The sequence below is a fragment of the Aphelocoma coerulescens genome, chromosome 3, assembly GCF_041296385.1.
Source record: "Aphelocoma coerulescens isolate FSJ_1873_10779 chromosome 3, UR_Acoe_1.0, whole genome shotgun sequence".
Classification (NCBI taxonomy): Eukaryota; Metazoa; Chordata; class Aves; order Passeriformes; family Corvidae; genus Aphelocoma; species Aphelocoma coerulescens.
The window spans coordinates 60,058,456-60,084,264 of NC_091016.1; the positions used below are offsets into that span (position 1 = coordinate 60,058,456).

General features: G+C 40.2%; 1 protein-coding gene across 1 annotated transcript; it reads right to left on the reverse strand.

Annotated features, from left to right (window-relative positions):
* Positions 1–4,822: 4,822 nt before the first annotated feature.
* Positions 4,823–25,483, reverse strand: IFNGR1 (interferon gamma receptor 1). Its single transcript, XM_069010485.1, has 7 exons — positions 25,323–25,483; positions 20,336–20,450; positions 19,764–19,936; positions 18,172–18,320; positions 17,310–17,481; positions 16,136–16,251; positions 4,823–9,844 (listed from the first exon to the last, which is right to left on the reverse strand). Exons 1-7 carry the CDS (start codon positions 25,447–25,449, stop codon positions 9,344–9,346), a joined length of 1,353 nt encoding a protein of 450 aa, XP_068866586.1. The 5' UTR covers positions 25,450–25,483; the 3' UTR covers positions 4,823–9,343.
* Positions 25,484–25,809: the final 326 nt, after the last annotated feature.

The following is a 25,809-nucleotide window of genomic DNA, read 5'->3' on the forward strand; positions in this document are numbered from 1 at the left end:
CAGAAGTCAGAAAGTCTATCTCCAGCTGCAGATTTTTTATCTATCCATTTCCCAAACACATCTTCAAAATCCAGTGACCTTTAAGTAGTTCCCCATACCAAATTCAATTAGTATTTCATCATGTTATATGAGCTCAAGTACGGGAATAGGGAACTTTTACAAACCAATCACTAGTCTAAAAGGTCATCAATGTTTAGTCACAGGTCCTGTATTTGTTTACTTGACTTGTACACACCTTCCCGTATCCTGGGAAGCAGCCCACTGCCAGGAGCTGAAGTGTGGACCTTTGTCAACGTTCCTTTTGATGGTGGTTTCTCCTAGGAGAGCAGAGCTGAGGGCCAGCGCGCCGGCGCCAGCAGGTTTTGCTCGGAAAAGGCTGCACTGCAATGTGGTGAAACAGGGCAAGAAATGTCTGTCACATGGGGAAACCCAGGGTTTCCTGCGCACTGCACTCTGACAGTGTTTAATCGGCAGCTGGGCTTGGCATTCCGCAGTAATCAGTAACTCTTCACATAATTTCTGTTGTCTTTGAAACAGCCGCGGTTTCAATAGCAGGCTGTTAGCACCTGTAACACTGTGCTACTCATCAGCCTCAGTCATGCTGCTTCAGTGCTTTTCGTGATAAAAATCGCTAGAGTCAAAGAAGGACCAGCTGCACACACACACACGCAGAGATGGACATACAAATATGTCTGGAGTCTCAAAGAATATGCACATGGTGTATAGAGTGCATTTCAAAATGTAAACTATTGAGGAACGCAGGATGATGCACACTGAAATGGTATTTAAAATACAGGAACTTTTATAAACAGTATTACGGGTACTCTGAACAGCACTTTTAAGAAGAAGTGGAAAATTAAAATGTATTACTTAGCCCACCAGAATCCACATAAGCAATTATGCTACTAGCTCATCCTAGCTTACACTGCAGCATCTTTCTGATCCAAACCATTGTGAAACAGCAGAACTGGTATTTTTGTGAACCAACACAGAAAACCACAGGTATGAGAATTTTTTCCATTGCTGAAATAGAAACCTATCTGAATGCTGGGTAAACAGCTTTCTTTCTCTTGAGGACAGATTATTGCTACACAGAGTTAAAAGGCAAGTCCATTTTTGCTGAAAGCTGCTTGACCCATCTCATTTGACAGGACCACCTCCTTGTTACTCTTTTTTTTTTTTCCTTTTCCCTTGAATGAGGTGTTTCCCATACATAAGAGGAGAAAATGTAACCCTGAAAGTGCTACTGTAGCACGACCTTTGGCTTTTCAGATGCGAGTCTGATTACTTGCAGGGAATGTGAGAGTGGGTTTTGCTTACAGGCCTCGATGAGGATGTGGGAGGATGAAGAAAGCATACCCAAAGCATACAGAGAATATTTCTAGTAACTGGCAGAGGCCAGGCAATTGTCTCTCATGTAGCATTTCACACAAAAATAAAAAAGTGAGCAGTTCATGTTACTCTAGACCTAAAGACTATTCACAACTGGAGCCACAGTTTTCAGTCTTTTCTAAACAGCCAGTGTGGACTTAGAGGAAAACCTGTATTGGGAGGGGGCTCTGGAGGTCACCCAGTCCAGCCTCAGCACAGGGCTAGTGGCAATTTTATCCTAGAGCTAGCCACTTTTAATGTGAGTTTCCCCCTGCATATCCTAGGGGGATTCCTCTGCTGCAATTTATGACAGCTGTTTTTTGTGGTTTTCCTGGGAGCTTCAGATAAGAGCCTGCCATTTCTGCAAATGTTACAGTTGGCTGTAGTTGGCAATTAGATCTCTCCCGAGTGCCACCTCTCCTGGCTGAAGGGATCCAGCTCCCTCAGCTTCTTCTGATGTGTCATGTGCAGCAGGGCAGCCCTTCACCAGCTCAATGGGGACTGGGAAAATGAATCACTACAGTACACACAAAAATTAAAACGAAAGCAAACACACAGTCAGGCAGGAGGGACTTTTCAAATTTTTTTTTCCCCTGATCAGTAGGGAAGAGATATTGCATCACATATGTTCTTGCAGAGAAGGTTTTGAGGAAGTGACACAGACTTTCACTGCACAGTGTGTGCCTTCCCTGCTTCCTGCCCACAGGTACAAACTGTTCACCTCTCACTGTTAAAGAGCTTGGGTCAACATTTTAAAGATCTTAAAGTTAGAAGTTCCCAATGCTGTAGCTGCATCTACATAGTGAGACATTTCACCATATTAAAGATGAAGATCTGCTGAAGGCTCAAAAGTAGCAAGTCATTATTTGCACATGCAGTATTTATTTAACAATGTCCAACACACTGAATTGACTGGGAAGTTAAGTAACCAACACTAACATTCATTAGGAACTGAAATTAATACCAAACCCCAAAGTAGCTCAAAGCCATTTATTTAAATGACAAGTTCCCTTAAAATGGTCAGTTTTTCTCACTTGCAAAGCCATAGAATTATATTTTTTCCTACCACTAAGAAGTGCTGTAGCTTGTTTAAGCCCATTAAGACCAACTTTTTAGGTTGTGGATCCTTCACCAAATCACCTGCAGACAAAAAACGACCAGCTTGAAGACACGCAGAATTAATATTCCATAATTAGTCAGTTTTTTTTAGGTAATCTTCACAGCATAGTAAAGGTGCCAAGTGTTCACTCAGCCAACAGAAACCACAGATAAGACTGGAGAGGTACAACACAAACATTGCTTATGTTTTCTTGGTCCGCCTACTAAAGAAAGGTTCAAAGTCTGGTAGTGCCAATGCTCTCTGACACACTGCCACCAGAGGCAGCTGAGGCAACTCCTGGAATATTGGTGAGTAGGATATGACCCACACACTGATTTTTGTGTAGGGGGTGGTTCGAAGCCTCTGCACCTGATCACCAAAGTGCTGTCCAGGCTACAGACCACACAGGGCTGACTGAGCACACAGCACAAAGAGGGCAGTGCACTCGGGAACTGACACACACAGCTGGGATGCCTGCCTCCATCTGTCATTAAAAATGGGGCTGCAGGGGGAGCAAACATTCCTGGTAGCTACTGTGGGCAATAAAACGTGGAAAGATGCAAGCTCCAGGGGTTTCCCTGGCCAAGGGAAAGAAGGAATAGAAGAAAAAAAAAAAGAAATTGCCTTTCACTCATTTCTTCTGCAAGGCAAAGTTTGCACACATCGCACTTTCTAGCCTGGGGCTCCGTTCTGTGATTGTCTTGAATGCTCAGTATCATCTCTCCACCATCCAAAGAGTGCAAACTCTAGACCAGAAAGTCCATTCTTATAACAATTTTTACCACCACCATCTCCAAATACCTACTGAATTTGTATATACACTGTAGTTTTACAAGCCTGCATTTTTCTTCCTTAATAAATACAATGTTGAAGATCTTGTGTGGATAGTCTCTGAGCATTGAGGAATCTGTGCTGAGCTTTTCCGGACAGAACCCTCCACACTTAACATAATTGGTTTTCACGCCTCTCAGATGTGTTAGTTTCGAGTCTACTGAAAATGATTAAATGGTCACAAAGATCACCCTGTAATTCTTAAAGACAAAACAGCTTTGTCCCATATTCTTTGTCTTAAAAGAAATGAAGTTTGGTGTATCTCAAATAAAATTGCTAGGTTTGCTACACACCCCGAAGCAATTGAAAAATTAATTCTTTGTATTTCACCATCCACATTCACAGTATTTTATTGCAATTTCTATTCAGATTTGGGGGGATGAGTACAAATTGCTACTATACTAAAAGCTGATATAAGGCCAGACTGATATCTAAGATGAAGCCACATGGAAGAATGGACTGAGAAATGGAAAGATGCTCTCTACCTCCTTGCTACCACTGCCCTCTAGCCTTTCAAGCAAGCTTTTGCAACCGTTCCTTACTTGTTATAATTTATCTTACACTTAATCACAGGTGCAGCATGTTACCACAGGCCTCAACTCTGCCAAACCTGGCAGCAGAAAGCACACGACAGTTCCTTTCTTCTGGAATGGAACAGCACATGCCCCCCACTCTTCCTACAATTTACTGAGCTGCTATTAACTTGCAAAATACACAACAAAACATAACAAACAGTCATACCCAGAAAGAAAACCGTGTATTTATTTTTGTTCTTTTCGCTCTGTATTTTCAATCAGAAAGGATTTTATTTACTCTCTTTGAAAGGGCATTTTGAAGGGGAGTAAGTTGTTGAGTTTGAAGTTGTTTGACTTTGTGTTATTCAAGTGATGTTGGCAAAGAAAAAAGCTGTATCAGAGTCAATACCCTTCCTGTACCCTTCACATTGCAAGCATTTGACAACCACAGGATACATTGCAAGCTGGCTGGCAGAACCTCCTGGTTTGCCTGCTCATCGTTTGCTCTGCTTCTAATGCTTTTCCTCTTTCAAGCTGTGACTGGACAGCAGAAATTAAAACATCACACAAATAAGACTTCAGTGATCATTTAAAACTTCTAATGAACAATAACAGTTTCAAGGAAGGCCAGCTTCCCTCACTCTGTAGCAACTAATCCATTCAAATGGTTTGGCCATTTAATCCTTGTCCACAATTTTAAAATAGAACATAAGGAAGCATCCCCAGGCCCAAGCAATAGAACTGGACTTAAGTTAGTGCAGGCTGCATCAAGAGCACCAAAGGGCAGAAGAGAAAGTGCAGCGCCGAGGATGAAGATGGTCAGTAGGATCCAGGAACCGGCTGCACACAGCCACAGACGGGCCACACACACCTCCCCCAAGCAGGGCTTTGATTCTCAATAACGCTCAAGCATACACTACACATGCAACATGAACTGAGAGAGCTTCAAAAGCCCATTTAATCTTCAGAACAAAAGACACCACTCATAAAGAGGCAAGGACACACATTTTTCTTAATTTTTTTATTTTCATATAAAACATTTTAAATGTACAATATTTACAGGAATTTAATTACAGATTTCAGCCTAATGATTGCATCCATTTAGAGAACATGGGGCGTTAATAAAAAAGAACTTCATAGTTAAAGGACTGAATTATTAAAAAAAATCCCACTCAAGAAATCTACACAGGCCACCTTTTCCTGAGATGCAAGGTGCTTCATATTTGGTTTGTCATTTTGGTTGTGTTTTTGCTTTTTGGGTTTTTGGTTTTTTTAAAACATGCTGAAACTATTAATTTGGACCAACTACAACATCTCTTACTTATTAATACTCAATACTTCCATGTTTACATGGAAGCACTTCAAAGCAACTGGTGGTTATTCCTAACCCTGAGAAAAACAGGTTTTCTCATGCAAGTTTCTTTTTCTGCAATCTTCTAGTGAAGGATTACATAAAAATATGTAAGTCTGTTCCAGGCAACTGGGACTTTACATGGTGTCTTGTTTCCACAGATGTTAGTAGATTTGACAATTTTTTTTTAAAACTAATTACTGACTTATGTGGAAAACCACACAAAAGCAGATTTGATGTTTCTGTGGCAGCATGCAGTACTGCTGCAATACTTCACTGTTAATTGCAGATCTAATAATAAAAAATTACAATGTCCACTCAAGAACAAGAACTGAAGTTCTTAGAAATTTTGTGAAGTTCTCTTTCACAGGATATAATGTTTTGGAGTCTTATATTACATCATCACCCAAATCATCCTCAGGAGAGAGGGAGGAATGCTAAGCAGCCAGGGCAAGAATAAATCAGCTGAAAAGGTTTGAAGTGTCAAAACCTTCTAAGTGTGTCATACTGGATAGCTGACAGGTCTGTAAAAGGCATGAATATTAAATGATTTTGAATGTATAAATGTTAGGCACTTTTATATTCTGGATCAAGGTGCTATGTATGAATATCCAGAAGCTCAAGCAAACAACTTCATCACAAGAATATTAATCAATTAAACTAACTCAATTAGGTGAAAAGGTATAGATAAATACTACCTGACAGGTTCCCAGCCACATTGCTCAGATATTTGGTATTACAGGACTGCAAAAGCATGGCTAACTACCTGTAGCTGGAAAGGTATTTCCATTCCTAACCCAAGAAGTTCTCACACTGGAAGCTACTGGACTGTATCCCGAGATTACCACCATGACTTGCCCTACTCTTAGGCTCTCAATACCACTACTGGCAACTGCTGAAAGCAGGACTGGTGGTAACAGAGGTTACTGACCCAGAAACACATCCTTGTCTCACTGTGGCCTCACATTTTCAGCTAGTCACAGCTAGTAAAAGAATCCTGTGCTTTGTGCCCCCTAAACTTTTTTATTTCACAATTACAAAAGCTGTAAGCTGTCCTGAGCAATTTAAACATCTACACTACCCCTGTGCCACTAGTTAAGTATGAAGCACACAGAAAACAGACTGCAGGGATGGTGCTAATTCAGTGGCTTTTGTAGTTACAGTTCAGAAATTTTGATTAAAAAGTACATTTAACCATGCTATATTTCAAGAGCAGATATTTCTGTTGTGTGTGTGTAAAGATATATACACGTGATATAGTACAAAGGATTCATTCCACTGGTTTTGATTTTCAGCTTACAAAATAACACTGCCTTTCCCATACACATGGCTATCTGCCATGCCACATTTTTCCCACATGTTATAATATATTTTTGTGTCACTTCTTATTGATCTCAACATCACTGTTCTTAATGATAGCCTAGCTCCTGGCTGTGTCCTTTTATTCACATTTGACTCCATGTGATTTGAAAGACTCAGAAAAATGTACAACGTAGTTGTATTGCAGGGGAAAGAGAGAATAATCTGAGAAAGTCACTTGGTTTTAAAACGTGTCTATCTGCATTCCTCTTCCAGTGTGTCAGCAAAGGAAAATCTTCCAGAACAACGAAACACTTAGCTCACACAAATCTAAGATGCTGACTCTTAGTTCTAACATCACCAGGGTTTCCTGATGCACTGTTAATAATGCAAATCTAATTTAAAAAAAAAATTACATGCTTCTGACAGAATCTTAGTTTTGAGGCAGATACATCAGATCCAACAACTGCCAGAGCTAATTCCTGACCTTCTTGGAGAACACCAATATCTTACTTATTTTTTGGACAAAACTGACAGAAGGAAAACGAGCTACCAAGTGCAAGGTTAAGCACTCTGAGCAGTTGCAAAGAAAACTCAGCAGATTGTCTGACCAGAAACTTCTTCCCATAAAACAAGATTAATTTCACAGTTTCTAATGCCCTCTCTATCCCTTCAGAGCCAAGTTCAACTTAAACACTTACCTGACGTTTATAAATTCCTGAGGTATTTATTGCAATTCATATTCATCAACAAACCTCCAAACTCAGGAAGAAATTACATCAACTCCAATCTCTGCACAAGACACAGCTGCTCATCTACTTGGTAGACAGCTTGCTAGGAGCTTCAGTGATGAACCCCATCACTGCCTGGAAAGTCAGTTTAGTTGAAGTTTCAAGTGCAATTAATGCTGATTTTAAAAAAGCCTTCTTGTTACACCAAGAGAGTTATTTTCTGCACTTCTGCCATGACAAGACCTACACATTAGTGCATCCTAAGCAGTAAGTAACTAAGCACTGCCTTCTAGGAACTTAAACCAGAACATGACATTGGAAAAGTTGCTAGGGGGATCTCACTACATTTGAATATAATGCAGAAACAAATCACAGCCAGCTAAAAACTACTAATTGGGCTTTCCATGACACCATAACTACAAAATTCACCTGCTTAATTTGGCTTTTCCTAAAATTACCAAAACCCTGCTAACCAATCTGTTACCTTCCTGTGAGTAGAGATGGGAAAAATAGCTATTGTCTTTAAATCTTTTGTATCTTTGTGGTCAATATCTTGATATATACAAGAATAGAAGCACTCCTGAAACTGCTGTACAAACTAACTTCACCTTAAGAATACTCATGGCACTGAGAAATGTAAGGACAGAAGTACTGGTTTTCTTTTAAAACCACCTGCTGTAACATACTAACAAGTCTGATAATCCTATAAAAATGCCTTTTAAAACAAAACCACAATTTTGTGTAAATGGACCAACTTGTACCCGTAAAGTGTTCTTTTTTTCCTGAACTAAACTTCATTAATAATTGCTCTAAACATTTCCTATGAATAAAAAATACCTATCAAATCTTGACCAAAGGGAAATACATGGATTGCATGCATTTCAATATAAAGCTATAAAATTCTTATTCCTCAGTTTTCAAAACTACAATCTCTATGACACAAAATTCAGAAGGCTGTCAGATGACAATAAAACTTATGAAGTACAGTTTAACCACACTATTTTTCTATTGTCTTGAGACGTATTTCTGGAGGGTGATTTTATGTAGTTCCTAAGTTATGTTATTAAAAGAGGGGGGGAAATGGCAGTGATTTTCATTCTGCTTGAAAACATGCTTGGAAAAAATTCTATTGATTTCTGTTTAAAGAATATATTGTTTTAAATATTAGGATAAAATGCGCCAGAAAAAAACAGGCTTTTGAATTTTGAGAACATTTTCTAAAGAATTTGTGCAACCACTCATCAGACTTTTTTTTTTCTTCAGTGATGATCAGTCAGCTTGCTAATACATTCTGGAGTTACCCAGAATGTGACATGGTTACTCACATCAATAGGTGATCCAAATGGATGCTGCTGTACTCAAGTAACAGCAAAGCCTACAAATAACTGGTACTTTCACAGAATTTTTAGGGTTGGAAGGAACCTCTGGAAATCATCTAGTCCAACTCCCTGTCAAGGCAAGGTCACCGAGAGTGGGTGACACAGAAATGTGTCCAGGTGGGTTTTGAATGTCTTCGGAGACAAGGGGATGTAAGGGAGTGTAAGGGAGTTCTTCCTCATGTTGAGGCAAACTTGTGTTCTTAGTTTATGGCCGTTACTTCTTAATTCTTTGACATGGAATCAAATTCTTAAGATTTACAGGAAGAGCTTATAGGCATAGTCTTACTTAAAAGAAATAGTAGCACCTAATTTAATATAAAAATACTCTTCAAGAGAGGAAGATGAGCAAGAGGGTACCTCCAATAATGGTAAAAACTCTCAATTCTTGCACATGTCTATCCTAATCAAGTGAAGATTTCTTAAGCATTACATTCATTGAACTGATTTTGAAAAAGGATTTGAGGCAGAAGTGAATAATGGTACAGTTGCTGTTTTACAGTCAATGGTATGTTTTCTATAGAGTATTGTTAAAAAAACACAGCACTATTTCAAATAGGAAACAATGAGTTATGTCATATAAAAAGGCATTTCTAAAAGTGGTTATTATGAAACTTCCCCACACTTTTTATGTCATTTTCAGGTACTGCTTTCAATTGTCAACTGAGCAGAACAAGTATGACTTGTAGACATTCACAATTTAACCCAGACTTTCCATAACCTTCAGTAATGCTGTTCTGAGTTGTGGTCAAATACTTCAATTATCCTGGTTACTCAGTTGGCCTGTAAGCATTCACAGCCTGTTCTTCACCAACATCTATCATTAACACATCTAATGGAACATGAGGCTTGTCATAGCCAGAAAACTTGAAGCAGCTACTTGGGGTGACTGTTTGCTGTGTTTCTGTGGTAGAAATCTCTGCCCCTGAAGACTTACTGCATGTATCCATTTGGCTACTGTCAGAAATGAAGTAACTCTCTTTTACTTTACAGTTTTGTTCATCAGCATCAAAAGATACCTCCTCTGTGCTTTCCTGCACAGGCACCTCTTCTACCTTGGCTGGTGCCTCTGGGGAAGGGACAGAAGGTTCTCCATCACAGGAAGTCACAGGACTAACAGTTTCTTCTTCTGGCTCTATCTCCAGCAACGTTACTTCACCATTCACTGGCAACTCCGAGTGGCCTGATGGGAAGCTAATTACAGATATATACTTCCCCTCTGATTTTGGTCCCAGTAAGGCACCTGTGCTCAGATTTCTCATCACATTGACCTAAAATGGAAAAAAAAAAAAAATTCAACTTTGAGTTTAAAAGTTGAAAAAAAAAAAGTGTGTTGATAATAACAAATTTAACATTAATATAACCAATTCCAAAACAAAACTGCAAAATTAAAATCTGGCATGGTCATAAGGTCATAAGGCTATGTCCATGAGTTCAACTGTTCCAGTAACACTTGTATGCAATATCTCAAAAATGTTTTCTTTGGGCAAGCACATTGGCAAGGATCAAATCCATTTCATGTAACTCACTGTATTTTGAAGTTTCCAATGTAGAGGAAAACAGCAAAAGAAGGGAAAGATGTAATACTCTTCGGCTGGGGAAACCTTCCATACTTTATAGCTAATGAGTGTAATTTACAGTGGCACCTGTCTCAGCCAGGAGGGAAGTTAACAACACACCCAGTAACTGCACCCATGCTGGACTCTCCCAACTTATTTCGCAGTGTCACTAAGTCCCTTAATGCTCCAACAAACTTTAATGTTTCACTTTGAAATCCCTCCACAGGATGATCATATGAATTCCTTCAGTGGCCAGGCCCCAGCTTGTTTAAAACAATTATGATATGCCTTCAGGCTGTTTAGATTCTTTAGCCTTTTTTTTTTAAAATGTCTTTTCAAGAATACATACATATGAAAAACAAAATAGGGTAAATTTTCAGCTATTTGATGGTGTTCCCTAAAGATAACAGAATGTCTAGGGAGAAAGAGTTAATAGTGTCCTTTTCCAAATTTCATAATTCACTATGTATGTGTACCACACAATACCAAGTATTACAGATACCTGAACTTCTTAATAAAATACATAATCACTGTTTTTTCAGATACTTTACCAAAAAAAAAAAAAATCTGCCTGAAAATTCAGATGGAGGCAAATTTGGAAGAAAGGGATGTATACAGGAAGAGGAAAGAAAGAAAAATAATATTAAGAGAAATTACAAATAGGCACAAAGAACCTCCCAGTCTGTATTAGTGTAAAAACTGCAAGTGCCATCAAAACCAGATGATCCAAATCTGACTGTGCTTTTCAAGAGTCTTCCCTGATTAAAAGGTTGTGAGGCTGTAGCTTTACATTCACACCTTCAGAGTGTGCTGACTTCATTAGAAATTGCCTTCATCTCTCACTTGAGTCCCATTACCTTTCCCCTCAGTAGCCCTGATACCTTGTTGATGCTACTCTGTGGTTAAGGCTGGATCAATGAAAACATTACAATTTAGGAAAACCAACCAGCTAAACAACAAGCACCACTACAAGTCAAGCAAACACTACTCCCTGAAGAGCAGTTACTGGTCATCTAAGAGTTTTTTTTACAAACAGCTGTGTGAACATCGATAAGGTGAGGCAATCCCCTGGGGAATCAAGGGTTGCCACTGCAAAACTAGTAAAACTGCATTCAGGTGGCTCCTGACACACTACAACCCAGCTGCCATTCAGCCATCAGTGTCTCTGGATTTTCATTTTCTGTTATGGGGAAACAGAATACTATATAAAGACTATTCAGAGTAATTTCCATGAGAATTCATGGAAACCACTCATTCATAAGAAGCAGATGCTTAAAAGTTAGCTGCAAGGAACAGATTACAATCAATAATGGATAGATACTGAAAATGTTAAGAACAACTTAAAGGACTAGTGGATATATATCCAAAATACTGGGTACCTATGCTATACAACGCTGATCTTCAAGGAACCAGCATCTATAGTTTTTTGGGGTGGGGGTCAGCAAAAATCTGACTCCAATAATCACACAGCAAATGACAAGAGAAGGTAATTAATTCTCTGTGTAAGGTAGAATACTTGAGGAATGTGAATTAAAACAAAGTATTACAGAAACCATGGCCAAAAGCTGTATTTTCAGCTTTCCATCTCTCCCCATACCAGTACATGCTAAACTGAAGTTAAAAACAAAACCCAATGAGTTCTTGTTTCTGTCCTTTTAGGATTTTCACACAGCTCTAAAAAGATCACAGTCCTAAAATGTGTTAAGGGATCACTTTGTGTTCTACACAGGTCTGGCATTTTACAGTGAGCACTGGCAATACTCAGAGACTTTCAAGATAAAATACATATTCTCTGTACAACTACATCCAAGACTTCTCAAAAGAGGAAATCCATTTTTCTTGGGGCAAGTTTTTGACCAAGTCAAGATGGTGCAAAGACACTCCTATATTCCCATTCACAAAAGGAGGAAGTGATCAGAAGAAAAAACTCCTGTGTGTTTCCCGGTACCAAAGGTTTGTTAAGAGTCACTGAGTCATGACTACTAGACAATTTAGCAACCCATGCAGTTGTTTCTAGCTTCAAAGATAAGAATCATAGCTTATTACACTAACTGGAAGGCCATTCAAAAGATCTTAAGTAACAAGGGTAATTAAGATACAGTTGCTATTTGAAGGAAAATATTTACTATAGTAAAGTTAATATTTTTCTTTTATGCATATTATCTAATACTAGCAAACTGACAACCAGCGATCTTAAGATGGACATCAGCAGTATTTCCTGGCATGTGCAGGTACTCACATAACTCCTGTCTCCAGTAACAGCACCTGAGCTTTCAGGTCTTTCACTGTTTTAACAGACTAGGGAAATAAACTGCTGAAAGTCAGGCTCAAGGACACAGATAAATAACATATCCCAAGGAATTCATAACAGTTAAGGTAATTAACAGACTCTTTCTTAACTTCCTTTTCTAATGATGTGTCCACCCATGAGATCCAAGTAATTTTCAGGTGCACGCTTCTTGGAGGAGAGTTTGAGAATTCCATTTCAAATCTTATTAGGATGATGGCAAAAATCTTTGTGGGCTTGGCATGGTTCCTCAAAACATTAATGCTGTGTAAATTCATGAAGAGAAGACTATGTTACTGCCCCCTATAGATGCCCACAGGGAAAAGTTTTCACAAAAGTAATGAAGCAGCTCCTCTCTTGTAAGATGACAATTATTTGTGGTAAGTGTCAGTCAATATTTACAGGAATAACTAGTTTCTCCACATCAAAAATTTATGTAGTATAACTAAAAAAAAAAAACAGATGCAAAGAAAATTCTCAAGTGTTTTGTGAATATCCTTAAGTGTTCTACAAATACAAAGAACACAGCTTTGTCATTCCTGTCAGAATCAGAAAAAGCATCAGCAGATACCAGAAAAGTTGGCTTAATTAAGACTCAACTTTCACCTTTAGCTCATTCTCTTAGAGAATGAATCTTTTCTACCCACAAAAATATTTGCCATAATTTAAAGACAAAAGGCACTGAAGAAAAAGACAGTGACGTTAAAGCAGAGAGAGAGATACCCACAGCATATCAGTATATTAGGGTCACGTTCCTTTAAAGGTGGGTAAGCCCTTATCACAAATCTTAGAACAAAAATCTAGTACAGGAATAACCACAGGCCAAACTGCAGTGACTGAAGACAATGGGTGGAAAGAGACAGCCTCTTATAATACTTTTTGGGAGATAAATAAAAGAAAGTTTTAACTACAGCTGAACTGCTGAAACATCAGATTCCCCTGATCCAGGCAGAAGACTAACATGTTCTGTCCCATTTCACATATGCATATTCCTGGTAGGATCCTACTGTTTATAATGTTTAAACATTTAAACAAACATGTCTTCTGATGAAGACAATCATCCATTGCCTACACCGAATGACAGCTGCACTGTGGAAGCAGGACCTAGACATGACTGACATGTAATTCTTCGGAGTCACGAACAGCTTAAAAAAGACAGTATAAAAGCTCTGGAGCTCTAACTGGCAATGGATTTTTTTTCTTTTCTCTAAGTATGTGAGACTCACAAAGGTAGCTGCTTGATGGTTACTCTTCCTTAATTTCCCTTCTGTTGGAAAATTCCAAGTTGCTGGAAGTCATTCAAATGATGTTTTACCATCTACTTAAATTCACCAGGAAGCAGAATGCTGAAAAACAGCAGTCCTAAGGTAGGAAATCTTGCCCAGCCTTTTAACAGATGGAAAAACTCCCTAGATGTTTTATTTTCAGACAAGCTCAGGTAAGGCACAATGATCATAACCTGTACAGAAAGAAATGCCTAGTGCACATTCAAAGGTCAGTAACAGGCTCCAAGTGCCATTAAGTCTATAGAGATAATGTAATATAATTAAATTTATCATTATTATTAATTATTTGACTTGTTTGTTCATTACGCTAAATGATTAACCATAAAATAATTATTCATAAGTTACTAATTACTCATTTTACATTCCCATAGTATTCATATTACCTGTATTGAAACTACCTCTATGAGCTCTACAACTTGTATTTGTCATTAGAGACTTCAATGAAAATGGACAGAAATATAGAATATCCTGATTTGGAAGGGACCCCCAAGAATCAGCATCTACTTCCTGACTCCACCCAGGGCAACCTAGAAGTTAAACCATACATCTCAGAGCATGGACCAAATGCTTTTTGAACAGGATTTGGACAGTAACCACTTCCCAAGGGAGCTTGTCTCATTGCCTGACCACTTAGCTAACAATAGTTATAAATAGTTATAGGCTTCATTCAGCTCCTTAGCAATAAAATATGATGTAGCGTGTGAACCATACTGTGGTGCCAGAGCCTAGGAACCACAAAATAACATACAGCCCAGTAAAATAAGAATATGGGCACACAAATGAGTTTCTACAAGGTGAGCCTCAAGCATGAAGTTGGAGCACGTATCAGGAAGCTCACAGGCATTAAGGAGCACACATTCTATTTGTGATATTCTTTTTCCTGATCCTTTAGATGGGATATCACAGTGGTACTGGAAAGCTAAAATAACTATGGATCCATTGAGCACTACACTGTAATCCTAAACACAAACATTACTGTTGTGTGTACACAGGACACAATGTCACACATTCAGACAATTACACACTGGTGTGAAGATGACAAAAAGCCTCCAGCGTCTCTACAGGCCTGTGTGTTTTGATATTGGGGCCTAGCTGCAGATGCCATCAGAGAGGCTGCTCTCATCCGATTTTTTAAAGCCTACAGTGTGAATGGCTACCTCCAAACTAGTCCCCTGGCTCCACCACAGTCCATGGAAAGAAATAGGAATTTTAGAGAGCCTTTGGTCTGACCAGAAGTGTATAGAATTTCAGAATAAGATGAATCATCTTGTGCTGCACAAGTTGGTGGACTAGATTACTGCTTTACTACAAAGGGACCACCTCTGGCTTAGATATCTCCATTTAGTCAGAGCAATCTCACCTCCTGATATTCTATTCTAAAGAATGCAGATTCCAGAGGGATCTTAGGCATTGACTATGGGGGAGTAATTTTAAAGGATTTTGAAACTGAAGAACATGGAATCAAAGATCATTGCCTACTCTTTATACACATGAAACTTTCTCTATCCACTGAGAAGACACTTCCTGTGAGTCCTGTTTACTACTGCCTCAGGTGGCATTCTCTGAAGTTGTGGTTGCTCATTTATTGTGAGTAACACGACACCAGAACATTACAACCATAGTTTTTAGATACTCCACTCTTACCTGACATGAAACCAAGGAGTGCTGCTGCTCTTTAAGGAACATCCACTCTGTTTCCTAGGGATGGCTACAGGGAGTTTTTAAGATAGAGCAGTGGCTGACCTCTCTTCCCTGTAACTGCTCAGTGTGAGAACAGATTTCCCCATGTCCTTCTCTCTTCCTACAGCACTATTAGTCCCTCCCCTTGCTCTGCACATCACTAAGAACATTGCAGCAATTAGGAGAATTCCAATACTATCATTTAATGAAGGAATCTCAGAGCTCCTGTGACAGGACGAAAGGAAATGGGCACAAATTGAAACACATGGAATGTTTTCTGAATGTAAGAAAAACTGTGAGGGTGGTTAAATACTGGAATAGGTTGCCCAGAGCAGCTGTGGAGTCTCCTTCCTTGCAAGTATTCAAAAGCCATCTGGATATGCTCATGGGTAACCTGCTCTTGTGCTTGAGCAAAAGAGTTTGAGTAGGTGACCTCAAAGTCTCTTCTCCCATCAGTGATTCTGTGGTTTTGTGTCTCTGCTACTACAATGAACACAAACCTTCTAGGTACACACACATTGAGTTTTTAAGAACCAAATTCTCAAACTAGACCAACTACTGCTACTTCAGGTAAAGAGACACTGAAGTCTAGCCCTTAAAAAAGTAAGAGGCAGCTAGTTGCAAAGCCTATCAGAATATTAGACTGGCATAAATTCTAAATATCTATGAGACAACGGTAAAAAAGCCAAAAAGACCTAACCAAACAAACTCAAGAGACTGGCATAAAGATACAGTAGTTATAGAACTTACCAAAGACTTAGGCAGCTTTATGTTCCTTTTCCTTAGTTTCTTGCAGCCACAGTATACTGTTGCTATTACAGTCAAGGTCCCAATAACAACACACAGAACGATGATAAAATGTATACCTAAGAAGTTAAAGCAAAATCTACTAGGAATTTTGGAAAAACAAGCCACTGCTGTTATCATTTAGAACAATTTCAGAAATTGTAATAGCTCAGAATGCTTAGCTGTAATGTGTGAATTTGTCAATTTACTACCTTTTTTCACTCAAAGAAACTTAATCCATAAAACTTTTATGGAGTAAATAAAAATGAGAATGACAGAAGCTTTTCAATTTATATAAACATAATCATGTTTTTATAGAAATAAAGGAATTTTGCAACTAATTTTTTTGTTCCTTAGAGATGACAGATGGAGATGATGAGATTTGTGTATTTTCCATGTGATAGCATATTAACTAACATAACTGCACAGAGTTTATGTACAATAAAAGTAAAACATGGAATCTTCCAAAACACAGAATTGTTAACAATTACTAGTAGGACTCCACTAGTCTGATTCTCCTTAACACCCCCCTGCCTCACTCATACAGCTGCTCCTGTGCATTCAAGAAAACTGCTTCTATCAACTTTAACTCTTTGCTGAAATTCCAGGCCATAATGAAGTACAATTACAACGTTCCAAGAGGTTCAGATATAAATATGGGTCACTATCTGCCTTTTGCTCTCTTTAATTAAGAAAAAGAGTTCAACATCTTAATTTAATGGCTGTAAGTTTATAGTTGCTTCAAATTAAAAGTCTATATACATTTTCCTCAGTGAGGAGGCTGAGCAAAAAGCCAGCTGCTAGAAGAGACAATGCATATGAAAACCACATAGCTCAGAGAATGATCCATGTGTTTTTTTAATCACACCAATGATCATGTGCAATGGAAACAGGTTTTGTGATACCAACAACACAGGAAAAACACCCCAAAAAAAGGTCAGGGTCACTTGAAAACAGTACATGATCTGTAAAGGTCAGAACTGTCAAAGTACATTTGGAAAAGAATTACTAAGCTTTCCCTATTTTTTCTATTCTCCCACAGGCGCATCCAATAGCTGTATCAGACCTTGAATACTTGCTAGACCAGATCTGTCTTCAGATTCAGTACGTTTTCACTATAGTATTAGAATCCTCTTACTCAGTGTCTGCTTGAGAGGAACAGGAATGCAGCTTTCCTCTGATAGAGTGCCAATCATCAGACCATCAAAATTTCCTTCTGCTGAAACACAGTATGTGGAACCTTCATTAGGAACTGGGATTTTGAGGCTACACTTATGCATTGTACAGTTGTCCTCGTAGAACTCTTCAGTCTGCAAAAAAAGTGGAAGACATGTTATATCATTTGACTCACTAGAACAGTTACAGTACCTTCTACCACTTCCAAAAATGTTAAAACACTGTGTTTCCTACATCAGCCACATGCCTTGCAAAAGCTGTGCAAACATCAGCTTACTGGCTACCTCAAGATGTTGTATTTGATCAGACCATGGTATTTTCCAGCTAAAATTTGTGCTGTTCATAGTAGTGATTCACATTTCTAATTCATTTATAAAACTTGTACCTGGATCCATATGAAAAGCTAACTGTAAGTAAACACACCTGTTGTAATTTTCCTTGAGTTCACCCTCCATTATTGCTAAATAAATTGGCATAAATACCTTGAAAGGTAATTTTCTTAAATTAAAGGTCTCTTTAGACAAGTGAGAGGGGCACAAGTTACCAAGGTTTAGCATGTATACAGAAACACCAGCATGTGATCAGGTAACACTTATCTTGTGTCCAGCTAATGCAGTAATCTAATTTTTGTTGTAAGCATTAATATGGTCAACTAAAATCCAGACCTTTCATTCACATATCTCATTGTAATGTGCTCAACATTTTAGGTGTTCAACTGTTTTCTTGGTATCTGTTAGCTCCGTGTGTCACAGGAGTAAATCCCTTGTATAGGCATTTAAGGTAAACAAGTGTTTTTAATCTTGAATTTTATTTTTGGAACTTACCTCATTTTTACTATTCCGAGCAGTCACCAAGTACTCAAGCTTTGAATAAATGTCTTCAATACAAGAAAGAGGGAATTCAGGATGGTAAATATCAACCACGATTTTATCACCATGTCTTGAGAGATTCAGTTTTGGCGGTCCTATTTTTCCTGCAACACATTGCACCATTGCTATTAGGCCAAAGCTTTTAACATAAAATAATGGTATTTATAGTTAGCTTTCCAAAATTCATCACAGATTTGAGAAGACTTACGTATTTATTCCCATGCTGTTAATATTCCATAGCTGCGGTAAGACCTCTTTGTTGCTTAGAGGTAATGGAGGCATTTGGATACATTAACTAATTAATATTAATTAACTAAAGTTTCTAAAATAGAAACAGATTATCCATGAAGAATTTCACTATTAAACAATTCAACTTTCCTACACACAAGTCCATAAAAATTCAGCTGACAACAGAAAAAGCTAACAGCAATTAAACATATACACGAATGAGAACCGAACACAAGATCCTGCTGACTAGAGCCCACCATAAATCACCTCAGTTAAAAACAATACTGTACTGAAACAAAGGCTATATAAAAAGCTAAACAAATCTCACTGTAAGCAACATTTGGAAACTTTGGATTTCCCATGGCAATGGTTTATGTGAATTTTTCGTGTCTAATGGTCTGACTGAACACGAGTTTCTTGTTCAGTGGGAAAAGTGCTTTGTCTCTCTTCTCTATACATGGCCACCAATTTTCTGGCAACTGTCACACTCAGCATTACTACCCTGACTTCTGTCCCCTTGTCAAACTCTAGAAACCAGCCACTACTTCAAGTCATAGGACTGTTGGGTGGGGACAGAATCATAGCAGAAAACAAAGAGGGACTCCACTCCTTCAGCTCCAGCAATGTAGAAATCCAGCTCTAGCTAAAGCATGGCTGGCCCAAGTCAGATAGAATCTCATGCACCACGTTTCCCCTGAAAGCTCTATGTTGGGAATGGAGCAAGCATGGTAAAAAGACTCTTGGTCTTTTCTCATTCTGTTGCATTTCCTTTGCACTGCCCATGGAATGCCAGAGCCTGCCACACTGGATTGTAGACACAAAATTTACTTTTACAGTATTAATGCTAAAGGCTAATTTTTTCCAAAGCAGCCCGAAAGATTTACATGAAAAACTAGTTATCCAGTTACAGCTTCTAGACAGTACCTAGATACCTGAAGCTATCAGTACATGGCATTCTAGTGTCAAGCAAGGCATCAGTACTTCAATGATGCCTAAAGGTCCACATTCTCTGGTGACAGTTTCCCACCCTAAATTGGTTTCTGGGGCACCAGGCAAGAATATGGGAAGGATTCAGAGTGCACCATCAGCATCACCTTCTTGCCTTTAGACATTTTGAAACAAATATTCAGATATCACCAAGTCAGGGCTAACAAGTACTATGAAGTTCCTACTAAGCAATCACGCTTCATTTCATCCTGGACTCCTGGCTTTAAGATACTCCCAAATGCAGTGCAATAACAGAGCAAAAATAATAATCAATTACTAACTTTCTAAATTTTTGAAAAAAAATCACAAGGTTTAGCTTAGATACAACTTACCATGCCTTTGCAAAATAAACTCATTTGCCTCGACATATTCAGACTGTTGTGACCCAACAAAAGCTTTAACTCGAAGCCAGTGAGATAAATAAGGGTCACATATTTCCTCTGAGAGATCACAAAAATGAGCTGAAGTGTTCACACAGGTTGAGACGTTCTTATAGTAACCTAAACTGTAAAACAGATCAAATAATAGTAAATACAACTTCAACTGCACAATTCTGTACAATACACTGCCTGTAATAGAAAACTGTGAGGGTGGCCAAGACCCGTGAGGGCACAGATTACCCAGGGAGGTTGTGGAGTTGCATCCCTTAGGGATATTCAAAAGCCAACTAGACACAGTCTTGGATGACCTGCTCAAGCAAGGGGTTTGAACCAGATGTCCTCCAGAGATCCCTGCCAACCTCAACCATTCTGTTACTTGACAAATTTCGCCTTAATTTACACTTGGGCAACCTTCACCCTACATGACTCCACTACATAAAAACAAAAGAATTTACCATGGACTGACTACTTTTATATGCTTCTAGAGAATATCAGGCATAGGAAATAAAATAGTAAGAACTTACTTGTAAGGCTTGATTTCCACAATAAAACGAGGCGTTTCAGGCACAGATGGGTATTGCCAATGCAAAACTGTTTTGAAATTTTTGGATGTTACTACAATCTCCGTTGGTGAAGGCACTAGAAGAAAGAACAATTGCACTTTGATAAACAGACCTTTGTAAGCACAAGAACAGCCAAATGTACTTCTAAATTATTTGGAAAAGGCAACACGCTAGACATAAAAATCACAACTACTTGCCTCAAATGAGCTAGTCTGTCACCATTACAGACACCTATGAGCCCTGTAAACTGATTTATTACTAATCTCTCCTTCAGAGACAGCTTCCGTCCTGTTTGCAACAACATCAGATAACCCACGCTCACTAAAAGCAAGTCCATTAGACAGCCCATATCAGGTTCATAGGCAGTGATGATTATACCCCTGTGTTGGTCTTTTACAGATGTACCAGCGAGACAGATAGTAAGACTTTACTCAAGTTAGGGGAGATTAGCTCAGTTCCTGTAGATTTCTCTTGCTGTTCATAAAATGAATTGGAAGAGCTGGGGTGGGAAATGGTACCAGAGCTGGACCTCCAAGGCCAAAATACAACAGGCCTGCTAGGGAAAGCCCAGATTCCACATGAATTTCTAACAGTGATACTTCTACCACTCCAGCAGTATTTTCAGTAAGCTGTGATGACCAAAATAAACTACAAACATTTGTAAGGAATTTGAACACTGAACAATGTAGTTCTATATACATCTATATCAGAGGTAATGTCATAAAGCAACACAAAAATAAGAAGCAACACTGACAGTTTTCCATATTCAACAAGTATCTGTTTTAAGCAGCAACAGGGATATCAGTGGAGCAGCTAGAGTGGAAGGAAAATTACAGTATGCTGTAACTGCTGAAGGCTGCCACATGATACTCAGGAAGAAAAGATAAATGAAGGTCACTCAACTAAATTTAACTCTTACAACTCAGCTTTTCAATGTCTGGTTTGGCACCCTTAGTATTCTCAATGTAGCTTTTACAACATGTTGAGGGAACTCTTATTTGACCTGCTCTACACTGCTCTTTGTTCATGAAGCAAGTACTGCAACTTCACTCTGCGATATAATCGGGGAAAGTAAACAATTTTCACATCCTGAGAACAAGACCACAAATATAACACATTACTGAAAGTAATACGCAGAGGTTGAGATATTCTATTGACCACAAAGGTTTGATACATGAAACATAGATCACTCTGCAAATGGTTCTGTGGTTTATATTTTAATACATACAAGAGTGGTATTTCAGCTATTGGAAAAAAAGGAACGTAATCATCAAATTCACAACCACAAGAAAAAAAAAAGGTGACAAGCTGACAGAAGAGGTGTCAAGCACACAGATGGGCCAAAGCATACAAACATTACTCCAAATATGCCAGTTTAAGCCACAGTCTAGCTAGCCTTAGAAAAATTTAACTTTTGTGTACTATTATACAAAAGAAACTGCTTAACAAATGGGGATGACCCCAGAGCGCTGAAGGGGGTAGTAAATGTTACAGTAGGACTCCTCCATCACCTGCCTAAGGTTTCCTGCTGACTGGAATCCAGCCACTATTCCAATTTACAAGAAGGGCATGAGGAAAGGCCCAGAAAACCAGACCTGTTAGCTTAACCTCAGCAAGTGGAAAAATGATGGAGAAGATCATGCCAGGTGCTCTTGGAAGACACTGAAAGAACAATACTATCACGAGGAACAGTCAACAGGGATTCACAAAGTGAAAGTCCCATTTAACTGGTTTATTAATTTATCAGTTGATCATACCTAGTGGATGCAGGGAAGGCAGTGGATGTACTTTTTCTGGATTTTAGTACAGCTTTTGATACTGTGCCTCATTCTGTCCTTCTGAACAAGCTGGCACATGCAGGTTCACAGCGCACTGAGCGAAGAACTGGCTGAAGGGCAGAGCTCAAAGGGTTGCTGTGAATGGGGCTGCACCTGGCTGGGTGTACGTACTTGGGGTGGGTTGGACAGTCGGGAGATCTCTGAAGTCAGATCTTGGAACACGCGATTTATTGGAAAGGGCGTGGGTACAGGGGCACTGCTTGGAGCTGCCAGCTGCAGCTCGGAGCAGGCCCAAGGTAAGAGAGGAGTAAGAGAGAGAGAGAGAGCAAGAGCGTAAGTAAAAGAGAGCTAAGAGAGCGAGGTCCTTATTACAATACAATAAATCCTCTTCTGTGCTGAATATTCTAATTCTCACTAGCCGATCTAGTACAAGATACAAATCCTATAGCATTTACATACAGCCTATAAGAGTTATTACATTACCATAGAGTGTTAATTTTAACTTCTAAAAACTACTCCTTGGACCCCTTCTGCTGAGCTAGTAGGGTCTGCTCTGACCCTTGGACCTGTCTGCAAGCAGAGGGTATTGTTCAATCAAGAGGGGATTACCTTCAGTAGGCCACACCATTATTGTTTTCCAGTTGTTCAGTAACTAAGACTTGTAATCTCAAAGGTGGCTTTCATTTTGATGTCACTTATAGTTTTCATATTCCCAAAATCTTTTGTCAGGCAATCATATTTATAAGGCTTTCCTGTTTCATCTTACCCAACAGCTGGGGACCAGCAGTGTTCCCTGGGGCCCAGTCCTAGGGCCTGTTCTGTTCAGGATTTTTACCAGTGATCTGGGTGCAGGAGTTGAATGCACCTTGGGCCAATTTGCCAAAGATCCTGAACGGGGAGGTGCTGCCCCCCCTCTCAAGGCATGCGAGGCCTTGCAGAGGGAGCTAAACAAATGATCTTCGTTGTCTAGCTCACAGCCCCTTTACTGACGTTGGCTATCTGATTTCTAATGGTTTCTTCTCCAGACAGTCCAGAGACAGTGCCTGGGGATGCTGCAGTCCCATTTCACTCCAGCATCAAGAGTGCAGACCACAGAGAACACTTCAGATTTTCAAAGTGCCACTGTCTAATCTTTACATATGCCATTTCTGCATATCGCCAGTAAAAGGCCCTAATATTTTACGGAAACACTGTTTTACTTAACCCAATGAAATGAACCCAGAATGAAAGCATTCATTTATCTAAACATTTTATGCCACATTCTATGTTGTTCTGCAGGCATAAGGGGAAGATGACAATAGCAGTTAGTGCCACAAAGGTTAAGTATTAAACATAAAACTCCTTTTAATTTATAATAAACATAAATGCAGCAACACTCAAGGTGCAAATTCAAACAGTGAGACAGCAAGCATGGAAAGAGATAAGAAAACTATCAGCAATTCATGTTATAATGCATGACACAGAAAACAAGTTCTAGTTAGCCTCCAGTTCAAACAACGTGATTCCCATCTGCAGTTCACCTTGCCTTGTAGGACAGGAACACTGGCTGATGAGAAGCCAACAGAGAACAGCAAGAACAATTTTTGAAATGTGTATCTGTATTGTAAAACAACATAAAAGGAACTGCAGAAAGCAGCTCTACATCCATACAATAAAGGGCAAAGGTAGGCCAATCAGATACACCTTTTTTAAGCGTGCCAGGAGAAATTAAACATGCTTGTATTTTGAGGATAAAGAACTGGAATTTTGGAAAGCAAAGGTAGGACTAAGAGAGGGGTAAAAGCAAAGACAAGGATGACCACAGGGTGACCTGGATGTTTGGCATTTACCAAAAAATAGATGTGGGAATACAACCACACAGTTTATCTCAAGAAACTCACACCTGTATCAGTTTATAACTTGGACAGAAATTTATTAATTTGTCCACATGCAAACAAATCAAACTATTGCTGCCATACTGATGACAAAGATCTCATCAGGTGACTACTATGGGACACGAATCTGTATATACATAATCAAACACCTTTGCAATGTGCGATCATCTTAACTAATGTATTTAAGATTTAGTTGACATTTACATCTTCAGCAAACTTGCAGAGCAGACAGTAAGGAAATACATGCAGGAAAAAATTAAAAGCCAAACTCCACTGAAAGACTTGTTTTACTTCAAGTATCTGCTGCTGCTTGATTTCAGGCTACTAAGAAATAAGGGGGATATTGGGTTGGTTTGGAGGGTTTTTTTCAGAGTACCATAAACAAGTGTACCTAGCTGTGTCTTCTAAGACTAAGACAGATAATTGTTAGAACTAATCCACTACTTGCTCAGGGGTAATGAAGTTCAGTCACTTCACCTGGGCATGGATCTGAACTCCAGGAAATCTCCATCTGCAGAATCCAAGGAGCGTGGGCACACAGCCAGCTCTTAGCAGCCTCAATAAAAATTAAATGTTCCCTTTTGACTATTAGACAGCAATCTCTGTTGTTAATGAACTGTTCCAGTTTAAAGTGACACTTGTAAACCTAACTATTTCTTTCGTAATTTACTTGCCACAACTCTGCAAACAGAGACACAACACTGTTCTTTGCTGGCAAGCCACCTCTCTTCCCCAGCAGTGCTTGGCCAAAATATGCGTGTTCCAGGCCGTGCTCCCGATACCTTCTTTGCACTCCCCTGTCCCGTGCTCCCAATTTCCGCACTGAAATTCCCAGTTTCTCTACTTCTTTGGACATACGAAGCGATAAAGCACAGCGGAGCAGGCCAGTCCATTTGGCTCTGAGTGCCAAAATGTGCGAACACCCGAAATGAAGGCTGATGTCAGCAGCGCGCCGCCGGCACGCGCGCCACGAGATGGCCTCCGGGGCCAGGCTGAACCGCGCACCGGAGAGAGCTCGGCCGGGGCGCCTCGGCGGGACGACACGGCACAGCCCCGGGGAGCGGGGGCTCCTCCCCTCCCCGCCACGGCCCGGCCGCTCGCACCGCCCCGACGGCTCCCTGCGCCCGCAGCGGGCCGCGGCAGCGATGCGGGCCCGGCGGCAGCGCTCGGTCACAGAGGACTCCGCGACAGGGCGCGGCACGGCCGGTGCCGCCGCTCCTCAGGTGCCCCGTGCTGCCCCTCAGTCGGTCGGCCTGCCCCAGCCGCCCCATCCTCCCGTCCCGTCCCGTCCATTACCTGCGGGCGGCTGCTCCCCCTGGGAAGCCGCACTCCGGCGCGGCCCCAGCAGCAGCGCGAGAGCCAGGAGGGACAGTAGCACCCGCATGGCGCCTGGTGGGGAGCGAGCGGATGCCGCCCCGCTCATGAAGCCCCAGCGCCCCCGCTCCGCCCTGGGCGCTGCGGCGCCTGCGCCGGGCAGGAAGGGGCGGGATGCCCGGCAGTAACGGTGCGGGGGCGGGCGGGAGCAGCGGCGTCACCGCCGGTCACCGCCGGTCACCGCCGGAGGGGCGCCGAGGGAGGGGGAAGAGGCTTGAGTCGTGTCCTGCCGGCGGTCCCAACAATGAAGAGGGTGGTGACCTCCGGGATGCCCGTCCTGGCTTTGTTAATGCTGTGTTTTAAGGGCCGGTGCTGGGTCATACATGTCAGCCCCAGCTGCTTGGAAAGCACCATCCACCTCGGCATGTTGTGAGTTGTGCTCTCTCCCCATTTCTTCTGAAATACGAGT

Excerpts from the sequence above, each read along its gene's own strand:
- IFNGR1 (XM_069010485.1), bottom strand. The coding sequence starts at position 25,449 with ATGAGCGGGGCGGCATCCGCTCGCTCCCCACCAGGCGCCATGCGGGTG. Across the intron at positions 20,451-25,322 it reads GGGGGAGCAGCCGCCCGCAG|TGCCTTCACCAACGGAGATT; the intron begins GTAATGGACGGG and ends TCTTTCTTCTAG. Across the intron at positions 18,321-19,763 it reads GTTTATTTTGCAAAGGCATG|GAAAAATAGGACCGCCAAAA; the intron begins GTAAGTTGTATC and ends AATGTGTTGCAG.